This window comes from Gobius niger, assembly GCF_951799975.1.
Source record: "Gobius niger genome assembly, chromosome: 10".
In the NCBI taxonomy this organism is placed as follows: domain Eukaryota; kingdom Metazoa; phylum Chordata; class Actinopteri; order Gobiiformes; family Gobiidae; genus Gobius; species Gobius niger.
This window is the reverse complement of record NC_136861.1, coordinates 13,371,296-13,394,897: the sequence shown is the minus strand read 5'-3', so window position 1 is coordinate 13,394,897 and position 23,602 is coordinate 13,371,296. Positions and strand designations below refer to the sequence as shown.

General features: G+C 39.3%; 1 protein-coding gene across 2 annotated transcripts in view; it reads left to right on the top strand.

Moving 5' to 3' along the window:
- LOC306968862 (disintegrin and metalloproteinase domain-containing protein 11-like) overlaps positions 1-22,432 on the top strand; it is a 42,110-nt gene extending 19,678 nt beyond the window's left edge. The window contains exons 5-27 of one of the 2 annotated variants that reach the window (XM_079564420.1): positions 538-620; positions 1,879-1,942; positions 2,025-2,085; positions 2,354-2,505; positions 3,898-3,963; positions 4,122-4,288; positions 9,838-9,922; positions 9,996-10,086; positions 11,897-11,948; positions 12,454-12,553; positions 13,732-13,803; positions 14,148-14,240; positions 14,471-14,551; positions 14,628-14,678; positions 15,267-15,330; positions 15,413-15,518; positions 15,605-15,724; positions 16,655-16,823; positions 17,452-17,563; positions 19,784-19,874; positions 20,835-20,852; positions 21,338-21,370; positions 22,267-22,432. In XM_079564420.1, coding sequence (XP_079420546.1) covers positions 538-620; positions 1,879-1,942; positions 2,025-2,085; positions 2,354-2,505; positions 3,898-3,963; positions 4,122-4,288; positions 9,838-9,922; positions 9,996-10,086; positions 11,897-11,948; positions 12,454-12,553; positions 13,732-13,803; positions 14,148-14,240; positions 14,471-14,551; positions 14,628-14,678; positions 15,267-15,330; positions 15,413-15,518; positions 15,605-15,724; positions 16,655-16,823; positions 17,452-17,563; positions 19,784-19,874; positions 20,835-20,852; positions 21,338-21,344 — 1,905 coding nt within the window. In that variant the 3' untranslated portion in view covers positions 21,345-21,370; positions 22,267-22,432. The remainder of the gene's footprint in view (positions 1-537; positions 621-1,878; positions 1,943-2,024; positions 2,086-2,353; positions 2,506-3,897; positions 3,964-4,121; positions 4,289-9,837; positions 9,923-9,995; positions 10,087-11,896; positions 11,949-12,453; positions 12,554-13,731; positions 13,804-14,147; positions 14,241-14,470; positions 14,552-14,627; positions 14,679-15,266; positions 15,331-15,412; positions 15,519-15,604; positions 15,725-16,654; positions 16,824-17,451; positions 17,564-19,783; positions 19,875-20,834; positions 20,853-21,337; positions 21,371-22,266) is intronic. The other variant, XM_079564419.1, reaches the window with a different exon arrangement.
- The last annotated feature ends 1,170 nt before the right edge of the window (positions 22,433-23,602 follow it).

Sequence of the window (23,602 nt, the reverse complement as noted above, 5' to 3'; positions counted from 1 at the left end):
ATGTAAGCATGCTCCGTTTTTTTATGTATTTATGGGCTGTTGAGCCACTTTGCTCCTCTTCATGTCTTTGTATCTTTATTTAGTAGAAAACTATATTCATAATTCAGCATTTGTTAAACTTGTTTTTGAATAATTAGAGAAGGTTTAGATTTTTCTCCAAATAGTTTTCCCCCTTAACTGTTTTCAAACATGATCATATATGGGCGATTCCAGAGATGCAGTAATGCATGCAATTTTTAAAGGTGCAACATGGCCACAAAATGTAGCATCGGCTATTTTTCCAACGTGCATTTGCTATTTTGCACTTCTTTTGATAAATGACCTCCCTTTGTGTCTATAGAAAGTGATTTGGGCTTTTGTACCTGTATTTCTTTTCAGTGTACGGCTCCTTGTTTTGTTCTATATTAGCATGATTTTATAAAACTTGTGGAGATAAATAGAGAAATATGTCTGAATTTTTCGTTCATAAAATGTGCTTTACAAACAAAGAGGATTTTGTTGTGGATAAGAGTAACACTTTCTCTCTTTCCATTTCAGGGAGGGGAGCACTGTTATTACCAGGGCAGGTTACGGGACTTACCGGGATCATGGGCAGCTCTCTCCACATGTCACGGCCTGTGGTAAGACTAAATACTTTCCGATGTTGTTGGTTCAAAGGAACTTTTAAAACATGTCCTGAAATAGTATTTTACTTCATTCTCTTCAATGGCTATAAGTACGGCAAGTAAATAGAAGCGTGAATGACCCGGCGCATTTTTACTGTCCATAATCCTAGCCAATTGATTTGTTGGCATGTCGTAGCTAATAATTAAGGCTTATATGTTCTGTTTATGATGTATTTCCCAATCCTGCCTGCAGAGGGTGCTCCAGGTCATTCGAAATACAATATCAGCGCAGTCTCTCACATGTTAACACATTGAGTGCCGCGCTGTTTTGGGGATTTAACTGTAGAGTGCCAACAATCCAGACCATTTATTATGATATTTGTAGAACCACAGCATATTCTATGTTATAGCTATGGACACATATCTATAGCTTTACGTCGGTGAAAACAGTTTAATTCTACGTGCCTCGGTTCCTGAGAAACCCTAAACTACACAGAGACTAGTTTTGATCAAAATCACTGTTTTTTTTTCTAGAAACGGAGATATTGCGTGTTTAATGCAACACTCTCCTTTCTGATTAACTCCTCTCTCCTTCTCTGGTCAAGCTACGGCCCTAACATTGTGGGAAGAAGCAAATGCCTAAATATCTCCGTTTCAAGTTAATTTTCAAGGACAACATTGTTGACACGTTTTGAAACACCGCGTGTTGCCGCAGATCGATCGCTTTTGCTAATTTTTGCATGTGCATTTAAACAGCGTGGTGCTTGGATTGAAGACTTTAACAGGATGTTTCTTAGTCGTCCTTGGACCGATTCTAACCATTTGAAAACTCAGAGAAATGTTGAAATCTCAACTGTTCCGATCTTTGGGAAGCCGCTCTGCTTTGTCAAACACGCTCCAGAGAGCGAGAGAGAAGTTTCGGCTCTACAGCGATTCGCTGCGCTAAACCATGCCCCCTCGGACTGAGGGAAGAAACACAATGATACATATGAAATGTCCAGATCGTGACTTTTCACAAGTTTTTGCTTGTAATTTTTCCAGTTCTCTTCAACACAGAGCTACCAAAATCACACATAAGGTGTATTAGAGTGTCTAGTTTCATAATTTAAAGAAACCTGCAAAAATGTTTTTACTTTTTGGCACTCAGTGTGTTAATTATTTTTTCCGACACAGACATTATTTCAGACTTAAAAAAACGTAAAATAGCAAATGCTTAGACACCCAGAACAATGTTCATATGGTAATGATAATAAATCTTCTAATTTTTCCACAGTGGCATGTTTTCCGATGGCTTCTTTTCTTACGGGATCGAGCCTTTGCTGAATGGGAGCGTCCAGGTAAGTTATTGTGTATAATTTGTGTTCAATATGTCGTTTAATCTAGTTTGTGCTGTAAGGTTTTGTGATTGTTTTCTTGTAGGAGGATGGTGCACACGTAATTCGCCGAATGCCTGACATCAGACTTACTCCACACTGTACAGGTAAGCACAAAACGTAGAGTTTATGGAATCATTCAAACACATTGATTTAGAGCCATATAAGAATTAAAAGCCTCTTCTTCAATTACAATGTTGATCTGCACAAATTGGGAGCTATTGGGTAGAAGCTAAAAGTGCATATGAATTGTGTATTGCTTTGACAGAAAAAAAAAAAACGGTAGGTAAATTTATGTTTGGTGCCACTCTCTTCAAAATACACCGTCGTCTGTTTGCTTTGCACTAAAATAGCAGTGTTTCCCTGTGTGTTCAGACTGTGCCGAGGAGAGTGGGCGGGAGAGCAGAGGAGGTGCTGCTGAGCCAGTGACACACGCTCTGAAGAGGACCAAGCGCTTCGTTCGCAAGCCCTCTGTCCAAACCGAGACCAAATACATCGAGCTCATGGTGGTCAACGACAATGAGATGGTGAGAACGAACAAGGTCATGTTACCGTGGCTTTACAGCAGATCTGGTGTAATGTGTTTATTCATTATTTTTAATTAGTACCAAGGTTCAGAGACACTTCAGATAGGTTTCTCTCTGCGGCTATAGGATTCCCATGAGATTCTCAATTTCAGAAGGACTTTTTCTGGTTTTATAAAGTAAAAACAGAAAGAAGTATTAATGAGTAGTAAGTTAATGAGGGCTGCACAATTAATCTATTTTGGTTGTAAAATATTTCCTGCAACCAACAAAATCCCCTGTGTCTGGAGTAAAAAAAAATAAAAAATATCTGCTGAGCCACAAACATGTCCTGCAATACAGTCATCCTCAACTGGTACAAATACGACTTAGACTTATACAATTGACTCAAAAATTGAAGCTGAAATTATGATAAAAACAACTAAGTGATTCTATAGTTTTTCTGGACATAGATATTAAAAGAAGTGTTTTCTGTGAAAGGCTTGCGACCCACGTTAGGGATAATTTCTCTCCGTCATTCTGATGGACAGGGTTGTAAAAAATCCATCAAGGGCTATTTTTATCCGTCATGAATTAATCTCTCATTGTAAGCTTTTTTTTTATAGGGACTATACGGAGTTTAAAAATGTTAAATTTTAGTATTTTCCTCCTTCTACATGTTTCAGCATTGTCCTATGGTGTAGAATGAGTCCAGACCTGTTCACCACAACTGCCTCTAAAATCCTGCACTGTCACTCAAAAAGGTGTTAATTCGGGTCCAAAGTGCCAGCTTAATATAGAAGCTGCAGTTACACGTATGACCTGAGGTGGCAGTAGTGAGTATAAAATGGCTAACTTGCATCTAGTCCCTTTAAACAGTGATGTGCGCTTAGAGAGAGCCCCACGCGGTCAGAGACGGAGCAGAGCTGCGTCTTTACTTTAATTACGGCTTGATTTTCAATTTTTTAAAATGACGGACGGCTTTAAAAAACAATCCGTCAAAGCTACGGAAAAATATTCTGTCAATGACTGAGAATTTACGGTTTATGTAATTCTGGTCCCAAGTCCCGACGCACCAGTTGAGAACCACTGCTGTAAAGCATGTGACTCTTGTTATCGTAGCAGTTTATATTTCAGTCCTCATGTACATAATGAACTGGACATTATTTTCAAAGCATAAATTGCAAACTGACAATACAATAGAAAAATCGCCATTCAATGTTAATGAATGTATTAAAAGTGCAGCTTCAGTGTAGTAGCAGAATGAGCCACATTCAATGCCATGTAAAAACGGGCATAATTTCCCCCTAATTTTACAAACTAGTGCCATTTAGAAGCTGGAATATGCACATGATGATTGATAGTTTTTGCGATTTTCAAATCACTTTTAACTTTCTGGGTCTGTCTTTTGTCCAGTTTGTAAAGCTGAAAAACAGCCAAACAAAGAATTTTGCCAAAGCAGTTGTCAACATGGCGGATGCAGTAAGTGCTCTCTTTCTGTTACATAATGTTTCATAATCTTTATCAGCAACATAACTTCACGCTTCTCTTATTCAGCAAATGTGTCCACATTATTTTGTCTTCAGTGCCTCATTAACGATATTATCCACGCAGACTTTTCCGTGTTTTTTCCCCCGTAGATCTTTAAGGAGCAGCTGAACACCAGGATTGTGCTGGTTGCCATGGAGACCTGGACCTCTAAAGACATGGTGCCTGTCGCTGAGGACCCCCTTGTGACGCTACAAAACTTCATGAAGTACAGAAAAGAAAATATCCGCGAGCAGTGCGACGCCGTGCATCTTTTATCGTGAGAAAAATTATTTGTATTTTTTTTTTTTAAATTTGTATGTGAATGCCTCTGTCATTGCAACCAGTGACAGGAAATCAATCATACAGCATTTCCTTCATATTGCAGCGTTAAAGAGCATTAAAAGTAATTCAATTAATTATGCCAAAATTAAGGCCTTAAAGGTAATTAAAAAGCAGTAAATTGTAATCATAAAAGAATCATAAAAAATACAAAAAATGTGGTCTAAAACAAATTCCACTTGCCCATTGTGTCCTGTTTGATTTTGAATAGCAGCATGGGCAGCACGGTAGCGCAGCGGTTAGCGCTTGTGCTTCACAGCAAAAAGGTCCCGGGTTTGATTCCCACCTGGACGGGGCCTTTGGATGTTCTCTCCTTGTCTGTGTAGGTTTGAATGAGAATGAGAAAACTTTATTAGTCCCGTGAAGGGCAATTCTTTGCAGCAGCGACACGGCCATTCATACACACAGAACAAACGTTTACAGTATGAGTGTAGTTCACAAAGGCTCAGCAAGACAAAGTAAAAACACAAACTCTTATTACAGAAGGGATAAATGAGTTTGAATAACGACCTGATCTAAAACATGACAATAGGATGTGACCAGCCTTTTTAGTGACCCGACTCTTCCAGAGCGAGGGCAGATCTCTCTGTCGGATGCCGATGATTTTGGATCCCACATTAACAATTCTGTTCAAGTACGATGTACAATAGGTGAAACCTCCAGCCAGGTGACAAATTTCCCTATAATGTATGCAATACCTTAGCTACCTTACTATGGAAGACTATAGGCACCTTAATTCAATTGTCTATTCATTTGTCAAATGGCTATGCATTATGTTATTTTAGTATACATTTTGTAATTGTATTTGGCAATATTCTATTCCAAAAGTTCTAATGGCAATTCAATATGTAAAGTGTCGATGCAATGTCTTTATATATTGCAAAATACAAGATTTTGAAATGAATAGCATAATGCCATGGGATTTTGGCAACTTTATTCATTGTTCTATTCATTCTTAAAATGGCATTTAGTTGGGAGTTGCATTTGGCAAAGTGGAATGTAATATCCTATTTTGACATGTAATTTTCTATTCCAAAAGTTCTAATGGCAATTCACTATGTAAAGTGCCGATGCCATGTCTTTATATATTGCAAAATACAAGTTTTTGAAATGAATAGCATATTGCCATGGGATTTTGGTCTCTTTATTCATTTTGCAATGCAATTGAGAATTATGCATTTGACATTCCACAATGTGTAATGCAATTTACATTTGATAATGTATTATGTATTTCAGTTGACTTTTGAGAATTATGCATTTTGTTATGCAATTTACATTTGATAATGTATTATGTATTTTTAGTTGACTTTTGAGAATCATGCATTTGACATAAAAGAATACGTGGTGAAACAGCACCATCTTGTGGTTACAGCATTGCGGATTACAAAACGTCTCACGCACAGAAAGTCTCTTTATTCAATCGGCTATGCAATCCGCTCCTGGCCAATCAGAGAAGAGCTCGCCTCCGCAGCGCAGGCAGCGCAGCAGCCGTGAACCACAGCCAGGCAGGCTCAGGCTACGGTGACTTCTTACTGGTGGAAATAATTACAGTCATGGCAGATTTGATGCAACTGATCAGACTTCATGAAGATTCAGAGCTAATCCAACGTTTTGGTAAGCATTTGTCTTGTGGGTGAAAAAAATAAAGCTAGTCAGACTGCTAACAGGGTGCTAATGCTAAGCTATCCTGTAGCCTCATTCGAGTGTTTATGACCATGGTTCCCGGTGTATGCGCGTTGTGCCATCACAAGCACTCTGGTAGCAACAGCGGACATTGATGTGCACGGCGTCGGCCTGCGCTCACACCAATGGTCCTTATCACTCCTGGGTCTGTCCTGTTTACACCCAGTTTTTACCTGATTCAGTGTGCCAGATATAACTATGTGCTTTGGTTTTGTTTTGCACAACACCCAGGTGCACAAGTTCTCAAAAATAATCAAGGAGCAACAAGTCTAGAGGTTTTAGAGTTAGCCTATGTTATTAAAAGTAATAAAGCCGTATAGGCATGAGACACTGATTCAATTAATATAGGGAGAACATTGCATGAATATCCATAGAAACTTTGTTTGCTGCAGCATTCTGTCACGTTTTGATGGGTGTTATTATGTCAGGCAGCAAATAAAAGAGTCCTTAAACTTTGTGTAATTGCTGATTATGTGCCAAAAAGTCACTAAAAATTCATGAATATGGTGGAATGAGCTGTTTTGGATTTGACTGTTTATTTTTGCACAGATTGGTCCTTCACCCTATGTGGCAGACGAGTCTCAAAGGTATGATGGATCCACAGCCATCCATCCTTTCACAGCCCAAACTCCAGGACCAGATGCCCTCCTTCCAGCGCGGCGGTTTCCAGTGTTAAAAAAGACAGTGCAACATGGGTCTAAACGCTTTTAGGCAAAAGCATTGTGACGGTTCATTTTGTTGTTCACATGATAGACAGAGGGATCACGCTAAAGCAGAAAGACATTGTGGAAGCGATTTTTACATCTTGGGCCTACTTTATATATTGTGTAACTAATGTTCAGATGCCCATTGCAAGCCAAAAAAAACATTGTGATTAAACTTGTATTGTCTAATCGTTACTTGTATAGTAAAAAAAGGTGTCTTTTTATTACAATCATTGTAGAAAACTACAGAATCTAGTTACAAATTCCATGTAAGAGTAGGCTACATTTGTTTGAATGTCTATTTTTTTTAAACAAATATTTGCCTTTCTTGGCCATTATTTAGTGTAGTAGATGTTACCTGAAAACTAAAAATATGACTCGCAAATTGTTTGCATGTTTGCAATCAGTTAATTAGTTAAAATAGATTCTTTCTTCTTTTTTTTTAACTATAAAAAATATATATACACTGCTCACAAAAACTTAGGGCACACTCAAAAAACACATCCTAGATGTCAATCAATTCGATTTTTCGGATGAAAATCTTTATTCATAGTGTAGGGCAATGTGTTGAGAACGAAATAACATAAGAATGATAAATAGAAATCAAATTCTCAGCCCCTGGAGGTCTGGATCCAAAATTATAGTCAAAATCAAAGTGACAAATCAGGTCACTGGTTGATCCAAATTCTGTAGAAATTCCTCAAAACGAGTCTGTATCATCCTCAGTAGTGTGTGTGGCCTCCACGTGCCTGAATGCACTCCCTACAACGCCTGGGCATGCTCCTGATGAGACCACGGATGTCCTCCTGAGGGATCTCCTCCCAGACCTGGATTAGAGCATCAGTCAGCTCCTGGACAGTCTGTGGTGCAACGTGGCGTTGATGGATGGACCGAGACATGATGTCCCAGATGTGCTCTATTGGATTTAAGTCTGGGGAACGGGCAGGCCAGTCCATAACATCAATACCTTCATCATGTGGATCCATCATACCTTTGAGACTCGACTGCCACATAGGGTGAAGGACTAATCTGTGCAAAAATAAACAGTCAAATCCAAAACAGCTCATTCCACCATATTCATGAATTTTTAGTGACTTTTTGGCACATAATCAGCAATTACACAAAGTTTAAGGACTCTTTTATTTGCTGCCTGACATAATAACACCCATCAAAACGTGACAGAATGCTGCAGCAAACAAAGTGTCTATGGATATTCATGCAATGTTCTCCCTATATTAATTGAATCAGTGTCTCATGCCTATACGGCTTTATTACTTTTAATAACATAGGCTAACTCTAAAACCTCTAGACTTGTTGCTCCTTGATTATTTTTGAGAACTTGTGCACCTGGGTGTTGTGCAAAACAAAACCAAAGCACATAGTTATATCTGGCACACTGAATCAGGTAAAAACTGGGTGTAAACAGGACAGACCCAGGAGTGATAAGGACCATTGGTGTGAGCGCAGGCCGACGCCGTGCACAACAATGTCCGCTGTTGCTACCAGAGTGCTTGTGATGGCACAACGCGCATACACCGGGAACCATGGTCATAAACACTCGAATGAGGCTACAGGATAGCTTAGCATTAGCACCCTGTTAGCAGTCTGACTAGCTTTATTTTTTTCACCCACAAGACAAATGCTTACCAAAACGTTGGATTAGCTCTGAGTCTTCATGAAGTCTGATCAGTTGCATCAAATCTGCCATGACTGTAATTATTTCCACCAGTAAGAAGTCACCGTAGCCTGAGCCTGCCTGGCTGTGGTTCACGGCTGCTGCGCAGCCTGCGCTGCTGAGGCGAGCTCTTCTCTGATTGGCCAGGAGCGGATTGCATAGCCGATTGAATAAAGAGACTTTCTGTGCGTGAGACGTTTTGTAATCCGCAATGCTGTAACCACAAGATGGTGCTGTTTCACCACGTATTCTTTTATGTCAAATGCATGATTCTCAAAAGTCAACTAAAAATACATAATACATTATCAAATGTAAATTGCATAACAAAATGCATAATTCTCAAAAGTCAACTGAAATACATAATACATTATCAAATGTAAATTGCATTACACATTGTGGAATGTCAAATGCATAATTCTCAATTGCATTGCAAAATGAATAAAGAGACCAAAATCCCATGGCAATATGCTATTCATTTCAAAAACTTGTATTTTGCAATATATAAAGACATGGCATCGGCACTTTACATAGTGAATTGCCATTAGAACTTTTGGAATAGAAAATTACATGTCAAAATAGGATATTACATTCCACTTTGCCAAATGCAACTCCCAACTAAATGCCATTTTAAGAATGAATAGAACAATGAATAAAGTTGCCAAAATCCCATGGCATTATGCTATTCATTTCAAAATCTTGTATTTTGCAATATATAAAGACATTGCATCGACACTTTACATATTGAATTGCCATTAGAACTTTTGGAATAGAATATTGCCAAATACAATTACAAAATGTATACTAAAATAACATAATGCATAGCCATTTGACAAATGAATAGACAATTGAATTAAGGTGCCTATAGTCTTCCATACCTTACCTTACCTTACCTTACAGATTATTTTTTACATTTGTGGCATTAAAAATATAGAATTTAGGTTTTTAAAATGGCATTAGAAAGCATTCAATTTGACTATCTATAGAAAACCCTGTATTGGATAGGCAATTTCCCCAAATTTGATGCAGTTTGGGGTAAACCTATTGAACCCGAGGGCCACATGGGTTTTTCACACTTTTAGCCTAAATTACATTAAAAGATAAGATAAGACTTTTGATCTTACAATGGAGAAATTAACTTGTTAGAACTGTAGTGTCTGTGAGCCCTTTTTCTTCTTTGTGGTAAAGGAAAGGTTATTCGAACAGCTCTTTTTACATGGCACAAGTCAATGCCTATGACTATTGTTCTAGAATAACATTATTACCATTCAAATTCAATTGATTACTTCAAAAATATAAATAAGGTTTGGGAATAACTCATCTACTTTATCACAGTAAAGTCATTGTGTGATGCTAAGGCTAGTTTCTCCAATGAAAATGTTTTGTTGGGCTTGTAAACACTCAAAGGATCTATATTGTTGTGGGCAGAGGTCGGACGTTTCACAGCAGTCGCAGTGGGACGGCCTACACAGGAGGGATCTGTTCTTTGACGAAGGGAGGAGGCGTCAATGAGGTGAGTGTACGGTGGAGTAAGCACATCTTACAGCAAAAGAAAGAAGGATGTCTCACACTTTTGTTTGTTTCAGTTCGGGAGCGTCGGAGCCATGGCCATCACCCTGTGCCAAAGTCTAGGGCAAAACGTGGGGATGAGGTGGAACAATTTACGAAACTCTGCAGGTAAAACCAATGGACATTCGTCATACATGTAGTGTGTGATTATACAGCGGAGTAAAGAACTGTGAATACGGTTTTGAATTGGTAAACTTTTGGTGCATTTTTTTTGGTGGTGTCTCTTAACCTCTCAACCCCCGATTTAACCGAGCACAGTTCAGCTTTACCCAAATCTAAAAGCTTCTCGATTGGAGTTTACAGCCTATAGGCCATGTCGTCACATTTTTGTTACTTTTTTGTCAGTTTTTTTGTTGCTTTTTCATTGCTTTCTTGTTGCTTTTTTGTCCCTTTTTCATCGCTTTTTGGTGGTGTTTTTTGTCCCTTTTTTGTTGATTTTTCATTGCTTTCTTATTGCTTTTTTGTCCCTTTTTCATCGCTTTTTGGTGGCCTTTTTGTCCCTTTTTTGTCCCTTTTTTGTTGATTTTTCATTGCTTTTTTGTCACTTTTTTGTCCCATTTCCATCGCTTGTTCGTGGCCTTTTGTCCCTTTTTTGTCCCTTTTTTGTTGATTTTTCATCGCTTTCTTGATGCCTTTTTTGTTTTTGTTATTATTATTATTATTATTATTCATCTACGTCTTGTTTTTTCATAAAGCTTTTAGATTTGAGTAGAGTTGAACTGGAGAAAATGTGCTCGGTTCAGGCGGGGGTTAAGAGGTTAGGTTTTGTGTCAGTTTTATTGCCAATTACGTTTTTCCCCCATGTTTGAAGTCAAAAGAAATCCAAAATGACTATTACATAATGTTAAACAGTAACAATGTGATTCATTAATTTCTATCATTATGAAGTGATAGAAAATTGGAGAATTAAACCCTGTGGCAGCTTCATGCAGGCTCCACATGACTCCAGCATGGGAAAGCATGACGTTTTAATAGAGGACATAAACCATGCAGTGTATACAGTGCCGTAGTGGATTAAGGTTTGTGGCAGGATTGATGGCGGGGCGTGAGTGGGACGTGGAGAGGGTGTGAGTAAGCCCTCTCAGTGTTGATTCCCCCGTCCTGTTGAGCTCATCTGTAATTAGACTTATCCATTAGTCACCTGCGTTCGGGACAGAGGGGCTGGTGGTTAGAGCCAAGCTGCCACCGAACAATAGGCCCAGTGATAGATGCTGAGGAGGCTTCAGGAACATAATTCACAGCTGGCACAGGAGCATAGTGCACTCTCCGATACTGCGCCGTAAAGAAGTCCATATCCGTTATAAATCTGACAGAGATTCTTTGGGGTCGTGAAAAAATGCCCTTGCCATGTACAGCACTTATTCTTTTTCTGCTGACAGCGGATTGTCACAGTTATTAAAAAACATTACCATTCAGAAAACACTGAATCTTTGAAAGTTAAGTGCAAATGTGCCCAAATAACAAAGAAGTTTTCAAACATAACCTTTGGGGGGCACAGAAAAAGGAGGACTTGAGGCACTTACAATGACTTACAATGTAAAAGTCCTTTATTAAATGGACATGCCGACGCGTTTCGACCTAGAGATGGTCCTCCTCAGGGCATATTCCTCAGGCTTCCTCAGACTTATGCCCTGAGGAAGACCATCTCTAGGTCGAAACGCGTCGGCATGTCTCTTTAATAAAGGACTTTTACATTGTAAGTCAGAGTGCCTCAGATCCTCTTCTTTTCCTGTGCTTATCAAGTTTGAGACCTGATTTTAGAAGAGCACCTGTGCCTACTTTTTTGGACCTACTGATGCACTCACTTTTTTCTGTTTTTCTATAAACTTTTGGGGGATTTTAGGACAGTCCAACATTTGCAGAAATTAAAAAATGACAGGTATGTTCAGAGGATTTTACTTACTGTCTTTTCACACAGGTGACTGCAGGTGCCCAGATGCCTGGTTGGGCTGCATCATGGAAGATACAGGGTATGTGAATCACTCAATATAATGTTAAAACATACAGAAAGATCATATATGTAATGCATAAGTCAATACATCAGGCATTAGGCGACTTGTCTCCTCTTAAAAACCCTTTTCTTTTCCAACTCAAAGTCAAGCACCACTTTCTCAAATACCAGTTCAAACAAGGGTTCCTCCCGTCAGGCAATTTTTCCAAGGCATTGTGACTATTTTTAATTTTTTTGGCTTGCTTCAACAGCTGTTTGATATCTCTTATGCGCAATTGTATTTCTCAATCATCTTGGAGGCCAGAGGATGTATTGTATGGTGCTGAGGGGCCAGCATTGACCCCCTGGCCTGACGTTGCTCACCCCTGTCATGATGTGTTAGACAACAAACAAATAAATGGTGGACTCCGAACAAAATGTCTGCAACTTATGAAAAATGACTCTCTAAACGTCCGCTTTGAGTTGAGCTTTGTCTTGTCCTGTGGCATTTAGTCTCTATTTGTCTGTTGTTTATTTTGACACAGCTACAATCTGCCCAGAAAGTTTTCTCGCTGCAGTGTTGATGAGTACATCCAGTTCCTGCTTCAGGGAGGCGGGAGCTGCCTCTTCAACAAGCCCAACAAGGTGAGGGCCATGTGTGCACGTGGGCTGTGCTGTGAACTCCGCTGTCAACAGTTGCTGGTCAGACATGCACTCATCTAAATATACTTTAGAGGCCCACGACCTTCACAAAACAATATTTTGCTTCATGTGATCTGTAACCCTGTTATATTTTCCCTCATCCAAAGCATACCTGGAGTGGTGTTTTGTTTCATCTGTGCACGTTTGAGTCGCCAAACTCTGCTTGTTTAGCCAATCTTCCTCTTTTACTCTCACTAAAACAACAACAACTTGCCGTTTCACAAGTCTGTGCTGAAGAAGCAGCAATATGACTGATTGCTCTATAAGTCTGTTGTGCTCTTAGAAAAGGGATCGAAATCGCAAAACAAAAAAACAGCAAACCCAGGCACTCCAAATTAAGGCCTGATGAAGACTTGGTTGTCGAAACATGTTGGCTTGGTAACTAAAGGCCTTGTTAGTACTTCCTCATGCTGCTCATATTTTAACCTGAAAAGACTCACAGAAACGGAGTGGCTTTAGGAAGTTTTATTGGACATGGATCGTAATTGTGGCTCAGACCCCGGCGGAAGATAATCTATATGAAATACACGGCGATGATGAATGTTAGACAGAATCTTACCCTGGAGTCTGGACTGCCCAGGCAGAGGAGGTGTGGAGGAGGGGCGCAGCACAGCTGGGAAACAGAGTAATGGACGAGGAAGCTTAAGAAGGGGATCCAGAGCGATGAATGGGTGAAGCAGGAATGTGCGGCTTGAGATGGGACTGTGATTGGATGATTGGAGAAGAGCTGCCTGTGATAAGATGAGTGCTGCAGTTAGTGCTTCCAGGTCGAATTTGCGCTGAAGCTTCATCTGTTTGGAGTGCTTGAGTTTGCTGCTTTTTATACATACACGTCTGTACTTTGTCATCCAGGTTTTTTTTTAGACTCCAAACACCTTCATCAGACTTTTTCTAATCACAGCAATGCTCCAACTGCCTGGAATACAGCAATTTAGCAACCTTATATTGAGATAGAGACTCGTGCCCTCTGCTGGCGTTTTGCATATATGCATTTTATAACTATTGTCTCAACACACACATTCTTCGTAGATTAGACTTGAAGAATTTCCCATGAAGTGTCCAAGCTGGTTAATTACATAATTCTGACCTTTTAACAAATAGCTGTATGTGTTTGTCTGTAGCTTTTGGACCCCCCTGAGTGTGGGAACGGCTTTGTGGAGCCGGGAGAAGAGTGTGACTGTGGATCTCAAGTGGTGAGTCCTCCAGTTTCAGCTTCACAAACTGTACACAGAAGCTGAATTGACAGTTTTTTTCTTTGGTTTGCTCCCAACCCATCACTCCAAGCCTTAAAGGGCAGAAAAACAGCTGAATATATGCAAATTGTTGGTAAAAATAGGACTTTCCATTCACCCACGGCATATTTAATAGAAGAAAATAGCTGACATTCAGATGTTCCAATCCACTTAACGTGTTGCTATTTGCATATTGTTTTTTTGTTTTTTTTGCATATGCTTTAAGTCAGACACCCTTTTGACACAACCTTTTCCGTTTAACAAGGAGCACGCTCACCTTTCAAATTATTCCTGGGTGTCTGCAGGAGTGCGCGCGCAATGGAGGCTCGTGTTGTAAAAAGTGCACACTTACCCACGATGCAATGTGCAGTAACGGACTCTGTTGCAGCAGCTGTAAGGTGAGGTCACCAAAAGATTTTCATAAGGTCAGTTTTGCAAATACAGTAAACGATGCAGGATGTGTAAGCCTCACAGTGTCATGTCTTCAGTTTTATCTAATAGGCATTTTAGCCCGAGCTAAACCCAGTTAAGTCCTTATTTTTGTCGTACGTTGGAAGCCAAATGTTTTAGAAGCTTGTACTTGGTGTGAATAGTTTGAGAAGCACTGACTTTGTTTTTATATTTTCAGTACGAGCTAAGAGGAGTCGTGTGCCGCGATGCTGTGAATGACTGTGACATCCCTGAAACCTGCACAGGAGACTCCAGCCAGGTACTTGGAGTTCACAACATGTATATCATCGAACAGCAGCAGAATAATAATAATAAAAGAATTTACTCTTTTCTAGTGTCCCCATAATGTCCATAAACTTGATGGATACATATGTGACACTAGCCAGGTAAAATATAAGATTATTTTCAATAATTTTTACCCAAATCTTAAAGCTTCTCGGCCAGTGCCCCAGTAGAAAGCTAAAACGTACCAAACAGATCTTTTTCCTCGTTGTTGCCGTCACAAAAAAATGTTTTAATTTGTCAGCTTTTCATCACTTTTTTGTTAAATTTTTGTCACTTTTTTGTTGCTTTTTTGTCACTTTTTCATCGCATTTTTGACGCTTTTTGTTGCATTTTGTCACTTTTTCATCGCATTTTTGCCACTTTTTTGTTGCATTTTTGTCACTTTTTTGTTGCATTTGGTCACTTTTTAATCACATTTTGGTCACTTTTTTGTTACATTTTTGTCACTTTTTAATCACATTTTGGTCACTTTTTAATCACATTTTTGTCACTTTTTTTGTTGCATTTTTGTCACTTTTTTGTTTAATTTTTTCTCACTTCGATACGCTTTCATCAGTGAACTCTTGTTTTTGTCGACATTTCGATGATTGTTTTTCAGCAACTTTTAGATTTGGGTAAAGCCAAACTGGAGAAAATGTCAAAGTAAACCGTTGATCACATGCTTATTCAAAGCTGTTTTTCCTCTTCAGGGTCGATGTTATGGCGGGCGGTGTCGGACCCGGGACGGGCAGTGCAAAGGATTGTGGGGCTATAGTAAGGATCTCCTGGAATAATCAGAAACTTTGATATTTCCTTAAACAATCTCACCATTTTATCCTTTGTTCTATTTCGTCAGATTCAGCCGACAGGTTTTGTTATGAGAAGCTAAACGCAGAGGGGACAGAGAAAGGAAACTGCGGGACCAACCCGGACGGTCAGGGCTGGCTACAGTGCAACAAACCGTACGTAAAACATAACAACTTCTACAGAAAACCCTGGAATTCATTTGCTGGATTTTGACATACTTTTTTTTTTCTGTTCCTTTTAGGGATGTTTTATGCGGCTTTTTATTCTGTGTCAATGTAACGACAAAACCCAAATTTGGCGACTTGAATGGAGAGTTGACTAGCTTTACCCTTTACCACCAGAACAAGTACCTGGACTGTCGGTGAGTGTTGTCAACCACATAAAAGCGGTATTTTTGTGATTGTAATTCATGACTTGTAGAAGCAAAGGGTTGTGTAGAAGGGAAGGAAGGAACAAAAGTAAAGTAAAAAATGTTGAATTTGCTCCTTATGCAAGCATTTCCAATTACTGGTGGCCCTTCCTGTGTGCGCCAGAGAATTAAATAAATAAAATAAAATGTGACTGAACAGAAAACTCACGAAAAATCTCAAAGGAAATAAGTTTGCGTGGCCTCAGGCTGATCACAGGAGCGAGAAGACGGCATAAAAAAGTGACTTAAGATTATTTTTAGCGATATTATCATGTGCTTTCTGTTGTGTAATGATTTGTCTGTAAAGAACCGAAGATTAACTATATATTTGCATAGCGGTATGACAGAAATGTTACATCGACATTATTCAGAATCGGAATATAACTTATTCAGACATTTAAACAGAGAGGAAAAAAAATGCATATTGTCTGAAATGGAATAGGCAGAAGCTAAACCTTTTTGTGCCTATCTCAATTAAAGCCAATGTCAGCTTAGATTTGACCTGCAGTCTGGCCATGAACACAAGATGGCGCCACCCAAAGAAATGTCCTGAATAAAGTGAATATACGGCTAGAAGAGCTAAAAACAAAATTGTACCTTTTATCACGTGGAATTTCCACTATTAAGGCAATAATTCAGCCAGTTCTTCGTTTTTGGGGCACGTAACATTGTGAAGAATGCAGTAATTAATTAACCAATGAGAAGCTTTTGTCTTGAGTATTTGCTTACAGGTTATTCAAGTGGTGACTTGTATATTGATTTTGAAAAAGAGCTCCACGTTTATGCAATAGTTCATAGAAACAGGAGTCATGATAACTATAATAATCACTTCTCTCATTGGTCATTATGCTGAAATATATATATTCCCCGTGTCCTGCTCAGAGGAGGGCATGTCCTGCTGGAGGATGGCTCAGACCTGGGTTATGTGGAGGATGGCACCCCCTGTGGACCCAACATGATGTGTCTGGAGCGACGCTGCCTCCCGGTGGTCACTTTTAATCTCAGCACCTGTCCCGGCTCAAGCTTCGGACGCATCTGCTCAGATCACGGGGTACATGCTTCTATTTACCCGAGATTCTAGATGGATTTTGTATCAGATTTTGTATGTGGGGAAAAAGTAATATTTTGCCCCATTTCGCCCAATCTTTTTTCTTCTTATTTTTCCCTACATTTTTTTTTTGTTTTCATAATGTTTTTTTCCTTCTTACTAATTTTCCCTAATTGATTTCCTATTTTTGCCCGTTTTCAACACAATTTCAACACGATTTTTAGCCACATTTCCCCCCAAATTATTCCCCATGTTCAGCACATTTCCTGTCATTGGAGATGAACCCGATATTGTAAATGTGCAGATCTTCCACACATTATTGTTGTGTTTTCTGGTTCTTGACGAAACATATTGTAGGATAGATAACAGATAAAGCATCGTTCCGATATTGAACGGTACCCAGTCTTATACATGACCTAATTGTTTTTTTGTTTTTTTCTCTATGTAAGAGAAAGTGGACTGCAACTTAGGAAGAGTTACCCCAGGAAGGGTTTTAGCCAAGATATTTCAACAAAAAGAAAATAACTTGAATGTTGTCCTTATTCTTTACTTTATGTACCTACATGTACATGCAGATTCTGTTCGACCTATACATCCTACTTTTACAGCATTACTTTTGTCTTTTGCGTAGACCTGCAGCAACGAGGTGAAGTGCATTTGTGACCGAGACTACACGGGGAAGGACTGCAGCGTGTTCGACCCCATCCCGGAGCCCACTGTCCCGACGGGTCCTGAGAAGAAAGGTCTATAACCCACTCAACAATCTAAATCTCTCTCCCTCTGTTTGCCTCTCACGTCCCGCTCATCGTCTCTGCCATCACCTGTCGCTTGTGTGTGTTCGCTGTGCAGTTAAATAATTGTCAGTGAGGCAACGATCAGACCACACTGTGTTTGACCCTGTGGAGTTTTCTTGGTGTGTCGTGAGCGTGTGGGTGTGTTTATCTCTTACAGCTTATGTGACTGAAGTGCAAGGGGTCAGCCATAACATTATGATCAGTAATAGACTAAACAGACAGTACAGTCTAAAGGTGAGCACACTTGGTTACATCAGATATATGAATAAAGACAGGAAATAGGTGCTACATGTTCTGTAATTACCCGGTCTTCAAATATGGACTAAAGGGCGTTTAACCTCTTAATGCCCACCTGATCTGAGCACATTTTCTCCAGTTTGGCTTTCCCCAAATCTATAAGCTTCTTGAAAAAAAGTGACAAAAACGAGAAGAAAACGCAAGAGCAACAAAAAAGCAATGAAGATGGAACAAAGAAGTGACAGAAGCTAAAGAAAAAAGCTGCAAAAGAGCAACAAATAAGTGACAAAAAAGCAACAAAAAATCGTCAAAAATGTGTCAAAAAAAGAGATTTGAAAAAAAGACAGAAGTTAGAAAAAGGAGAAAAAAATGCGACAAAAGAGCAACAAAAAAGTGTCAAAAAGAGATTAAAAAGACAAAAAACAACAAACAAGCAAAATAGCAACAAAAAAGTGACAAAAAATGACAAAAATGCAACAAAGTGAAGAAAAAAAAAAAAAAAAAGTGACAAAAAATGACAAAAATGCAACAAAGTGAAGAAAAAAACAACAAAAAAGTGACAAAAAATCTACAAAAATGCCACAAAATAGAGACAAGAAATGCAACAAAAAATGACAAAAATCAGCAAAAAAACAAAAGTGACAAAAATGCAACACAAAAGTGACCAAAAAAAGTGGTAAAAATTTGATGAAAACATTAAAAAAGTGACATCACGGCAACAACACGTGGAAAAAGCTCTGTTAATGTCAGTTTTTGTAGGTCTTTCAAATGAGGTGTTACATTGACCTATAGGCTGTAAGCTCCAGTCAAGAAGCTTTTAGATTTGGGTAAACCCAAAATTGAGAAAATGCACTTGGTTAAGGCAGGTGGTTGAGAGGTTCAGCAGAAAATGATCAATCAAATTATAGAACCAGGCACTTACATTACACACTTCATTCAATAACGCTAAGCTAAATATAAAGCTTTTATTTTGCCCATAAGAGCAGGTTTCATGGCGGTGTCTCTGTCATTGCTCATAATGCTATGGCTGCTCAGTGTCTGTAACTGTCGTGTATGTGAGGCGATGGTTAAAAACTTCTCTCAGGCGCTTCTTTAAAGAGCCGCCTTTACATTTGGCCCATGAGGGAAATTTAGCAGAAAAGTCAAATCTACCTTAACTAATATAGGCTCATAACACACGCTCTATGTGGCCTTTTGAGAATTGCGTAATATGGTCTAAGACAGACACTGAAAATAAATTGCCTATAAACCATGCAGTTTAACCATGCAGGAATCTTGCCGCTCATTAACTTTTAAATAAAAAATTAGACATTTTCTCCAGTTCAGCTTCACCCAAATCTAAAAGCTTCAAAATGGCTATGTAAATTAGACAAAAGCGAGGATGAAATTGCATCAAAACACCCCAAAAAGAGTAACAAAAGAGCAACAGAAAAGTGATGAAAAAGTGATGGAAAAGTGACAAAAATGTGTGATGAGAAAGCAACAAATAATTGACAAAAAGCTATGAATATGTGGCAAAAATGTGACTAAAACTGTCAAAAAAGGAAAAAAAATTGTTTAGATGAGTTTTGTAGGTCTTTCAGATGAGGCGTTACACTGGCCTATAGGCTGTAACCTTATGGATTTGGGTAAAGCTGAACTGGAGAAAATGCACTCGGTTAAGGCGGGGCTTTCGAGGTTAACCCGTGCCCACCTCTGCTCTCGCTCATGCCGCTGTCCCCTCCACCTCTCTCTCTCTCTCTCTCTCTCTCTCTCTCTCTCTCCATCTCTCTCTCAGCAGCTCTCTCTCTCTCCTCTATGTGAGTGCCGTACAGTGTTTGACGCTGTCTTCTGACTTGTGTTTTCCGTGGCTGTTGTTTTGTTTCTTGCCCCTTCCTCCTTACCCCTCCCTCCTCCTCCTCCTCCTCCTCCTTCCTTCCTTCCTTTGCGCAGGTCCCAGTGGCACCAATATCATAATAGGGTCCATCGCAGGTGCTATTCTCCTGGCAGCTATAGTCCTAGGGGGAACAGGCTGGGGATTTAAGTAAGCGTTCTGGCATGCCTCTACCTGTGTACCTGTCTGCTTCTACACCCGATACAGGACCCCCCCCGGCCCCTCCCTCACACACTCTCGCACCTCTCACCTGGCTTGACACGGGGAAGGGAATCGGTCTTGGGACGTGCTATTGCTTGGACTGCTTTTGACCTTTTTAACACCATACGGGAACATCACACTTTGCTTTTATCAAACTCGAGCGCCATCCTGCATCTTGTCTCCACTCCCTTCATAGGAACAATGTGAGATTTAGCTGCTATATGCCAGGAATCACTACAGCACTTGCTTACACCGAATAGAAAATGTATTGAGTTAGTCCTAACCGTATATTTACATGCCTTGCCTTTGGTGCTATTTTAGCCTGCATCGTCCCATAAGCCCACCCTGCACGCTGGCTATAGTCACTCCTTACTCTCTGATCTAAAAGGACTGCCTGTCAAAAGAAATGACACATAAAAATCAAACGGCGAGCAATAATGAATGTATTGCCAGTCCTTTTAGACAGGGGTAAGTGTGAATGCGACACATGTGTGCATGAACATTCGACTAAATGTTTTACTGGCTTCATATTGTAATGTTTTATGCTAACGTGGCACTCAGACTTGATATTGAGAGGCTGCTGATGCATGACGTTACTAATTTTAATGAATGTTATGATTGCTCATTACAAGATCATCTTAGCCACAAAGAAATACAGATGCTCCTTTTATATCAAACTCTTGAAAGGTGCAATGTGTAGCGGGTTTTGGGATCGCCCCTCATGCATGTCTCAAAAAGTCTTAGAAGTGCCTGTTTGACTATTTTATTGGTTGAAACTATCTTTACTTTAATATGATGAACTAATTCATGGGGCCTGGCATTTTACACAAAGCACCTTAATCTCAGCTGTCGGTAAGTTGAAATAGTTAATTTGTCTAAAAGATTGCCCCCTTTTTGTGTTTGCTGCAGGAACATTCGAAGAGGAAGGTATGTACCTGTTTAATATCTACAAAGCCCCTAAGGGTTTTTCTGAACTAGCTTGTAGCTTAAGGTTAGCGATTTGAAAAGGCTCCAATCAGTGCATACTTTTTTGGGGGGAAAGACAGCAGGCTGCTCCACGGCTACTGTGGCTGCAGAAGTGCATCTGAGAAGTGAATGAATTGGAATAAAACTCTATTTATACTATATCAGCATCTATAATTCAGCAGAGAAAAGCATGGATATAACAGCAGACATGCTAAAGGAGGCAATTTTACTTTGCCAAAAGTGACTGTTAAAGCAATAAAACATACAATGATATTTAGGGAATGTATGAAATGAATTGACTTCCAAAGCTAATTTCTCAAACTAGTAACAAAACTATTTGTAAAATAAGATTAAGGGATTATCTTTGTAGTAATGGAGGAAGTACCCTATGAAGTAAATATACAAGTACATGATTGATAATCAGTGAAATTCTGTCGTTATTGTAGACGGTGAATTGTGAACTGGTCGAACTTTGTTCTGTAAGATCTATTCATTATTCTATATATTTGTAATTATTTGCTTGTATAATATATGTGTGTATATGTGTGGTTGTATGTACTATAAAAATGTATGTCAATTTTATATTTTATATTATGTGATTTTTGTGAAATTCATGAACTAGGTTCCCAGGAAGAATACCAGCAGCTAGCTGCTGCTAATGGGATTCATAATAACAAATAAACAAATAAACATCGTCACAGCAGCTCAATAAGAGCATCAATAAAAGTAAACATTAGTGCTGGGCCTAAATATCGTTTGCAATTGTATCGCAAAACGTTTTTGTGTGATACGTGTCGGAAACCATGTATTGCAATACTTTTGATACTCAGCTGAGTTAGCCAAACTTTTAACTTGACTTTTCTTGCACTTTCTTATAAAAAAAAATTTGGGGGTAAAATGCCTTTAGTTTGTTTTTATGAAAAATCATGAATGTATTACGTAGTGCATTCGAATATATAGTATCATGATACATTGCGTATCGGGCCCACAGTATCGTGATACTTATTGTATCACGACGAAGTCCCAGTCCTAGTAATCATACAGAAATAATTAAATTAACACCTCTAATAATAAGGATTTTTTTCAAAATTATAAAATATAGAATATTTTATCTTTATATATAGAGAGAGAGAGAATAATTGGTCAAAATAGCAGCATACTGAAGTACACATTTAGAAGTATTAAGATTTTAATATAGAATCTGGAAAAAAGACAATTAAGTTAGAGCTTATATGTTGGACACACACACTTAACACATGAATTAAAACAATGTACAGATATTTATATTTATAACTTACATGTTTAGGTGTGTAGTCACTTTTTCTGGGTCTTAATCTTGCCCCCCCCCCTCTCTCTCCCCCCTCCCTTCCCTCAGGTCGGGTGGAGGATAATCATCCCTTCGCTCCACGCGTCTGTACGTCTTGTCTCTTCCTGTCTTCCTCCTCGCACTGTGTCCGATTCAACGTCTGGAGAAACGGGGGGACAACCCAAGTCTTCCACTCGTATCCCGAAAGTCTCCTTTGGCTCGGCCTCTTCCACTCTCCCCCAACCGTCTCCCCTCTGTGTGTCCCCCCCCTGTGCCCGGCCCGGCCCAAATCCTGAGGGTTGTGTCTTCTGCGTCAACGGGCCAAAACGTGGAGCGAGCAGGTGGCGCCCTCTGCCTGTGCCACTGAAGTCTTCCTCAGTCCAGTGGCTTTTTTGTTTTTGTTTTTTACGAATGTGCTACAACTTGTGCCATTCTGTGTCGGTACCCAGACGAGGAGACTCCTGCCTTTTTCAATGCTATTTCATTTTAAGAGCTATTTTTTACGAGCTTGTCAACCCCAGCCGCCTCATGACGGGTCAAATGCAGAGGACGACAAAGTGCTCTAAACATTAAAACAAATGTGATACTGACCAACTATTCAGGAAAAGCCAAAAAGATTATGATCTGTGCAAAACATGAGTCAAGGGACAAGATACACACATTTTCCAAACCTTTTCTTGCTTTTAATCCGTTGAAATTGATGCAAAGATACTTGATTCTGAAGTTTCACAAGTTCAAGGGCTGGAGTCATCTGCCATGCTTATTAAATGCTCTCAAAATGAAATACTGCTCTCTGATGAGGTTTTTCTCCCGCGGTACCTCCTTTTTGTCAAATGGACAGCTTGAAAATGAACATATCGATGCTGGACCACGTGGACATGTCTTTCTGATGCCTGCCTGCACAAACATCTGTTACTGGCCACAAACCAAGTGCACAGACTGACCATGAACAACAATAGACTGGCGATTAAAAAAAAAAAAGAACAAAACCCTATTGGAGTGGAAGAGTTTACTAACCTTTTTTTAAGAAATGGACCTGGATTTCTGAAAAGGATCAGGAGCTGACTCGGTGCATCGCAAAACGGACAAAGATTTCTTTAACAAACAAAAAAAAAGAAGAAAAATGGACTTTAGATTAACACTTTTTGTTTTCCAAAGAAAGACAGAAAAGCCAGATTCAATGTGATTGTCTCAAAGCCCATTGTTACTCGTTATTTGAACTTGAAGCATCTTGCCTGCCACCCCACAAGATTTCAGGTACAAAAGGAAAAAAAGTGGAGAAATGTTTGATCACATTTTTCACCAAACTTTTTCAAATCAGCAACGACCGCAACTTAGTGTTTCCAGCCACAGACCGACCAACATACGAGCGCGACAACAACTAATTAGAAAATCATGGAAAAGT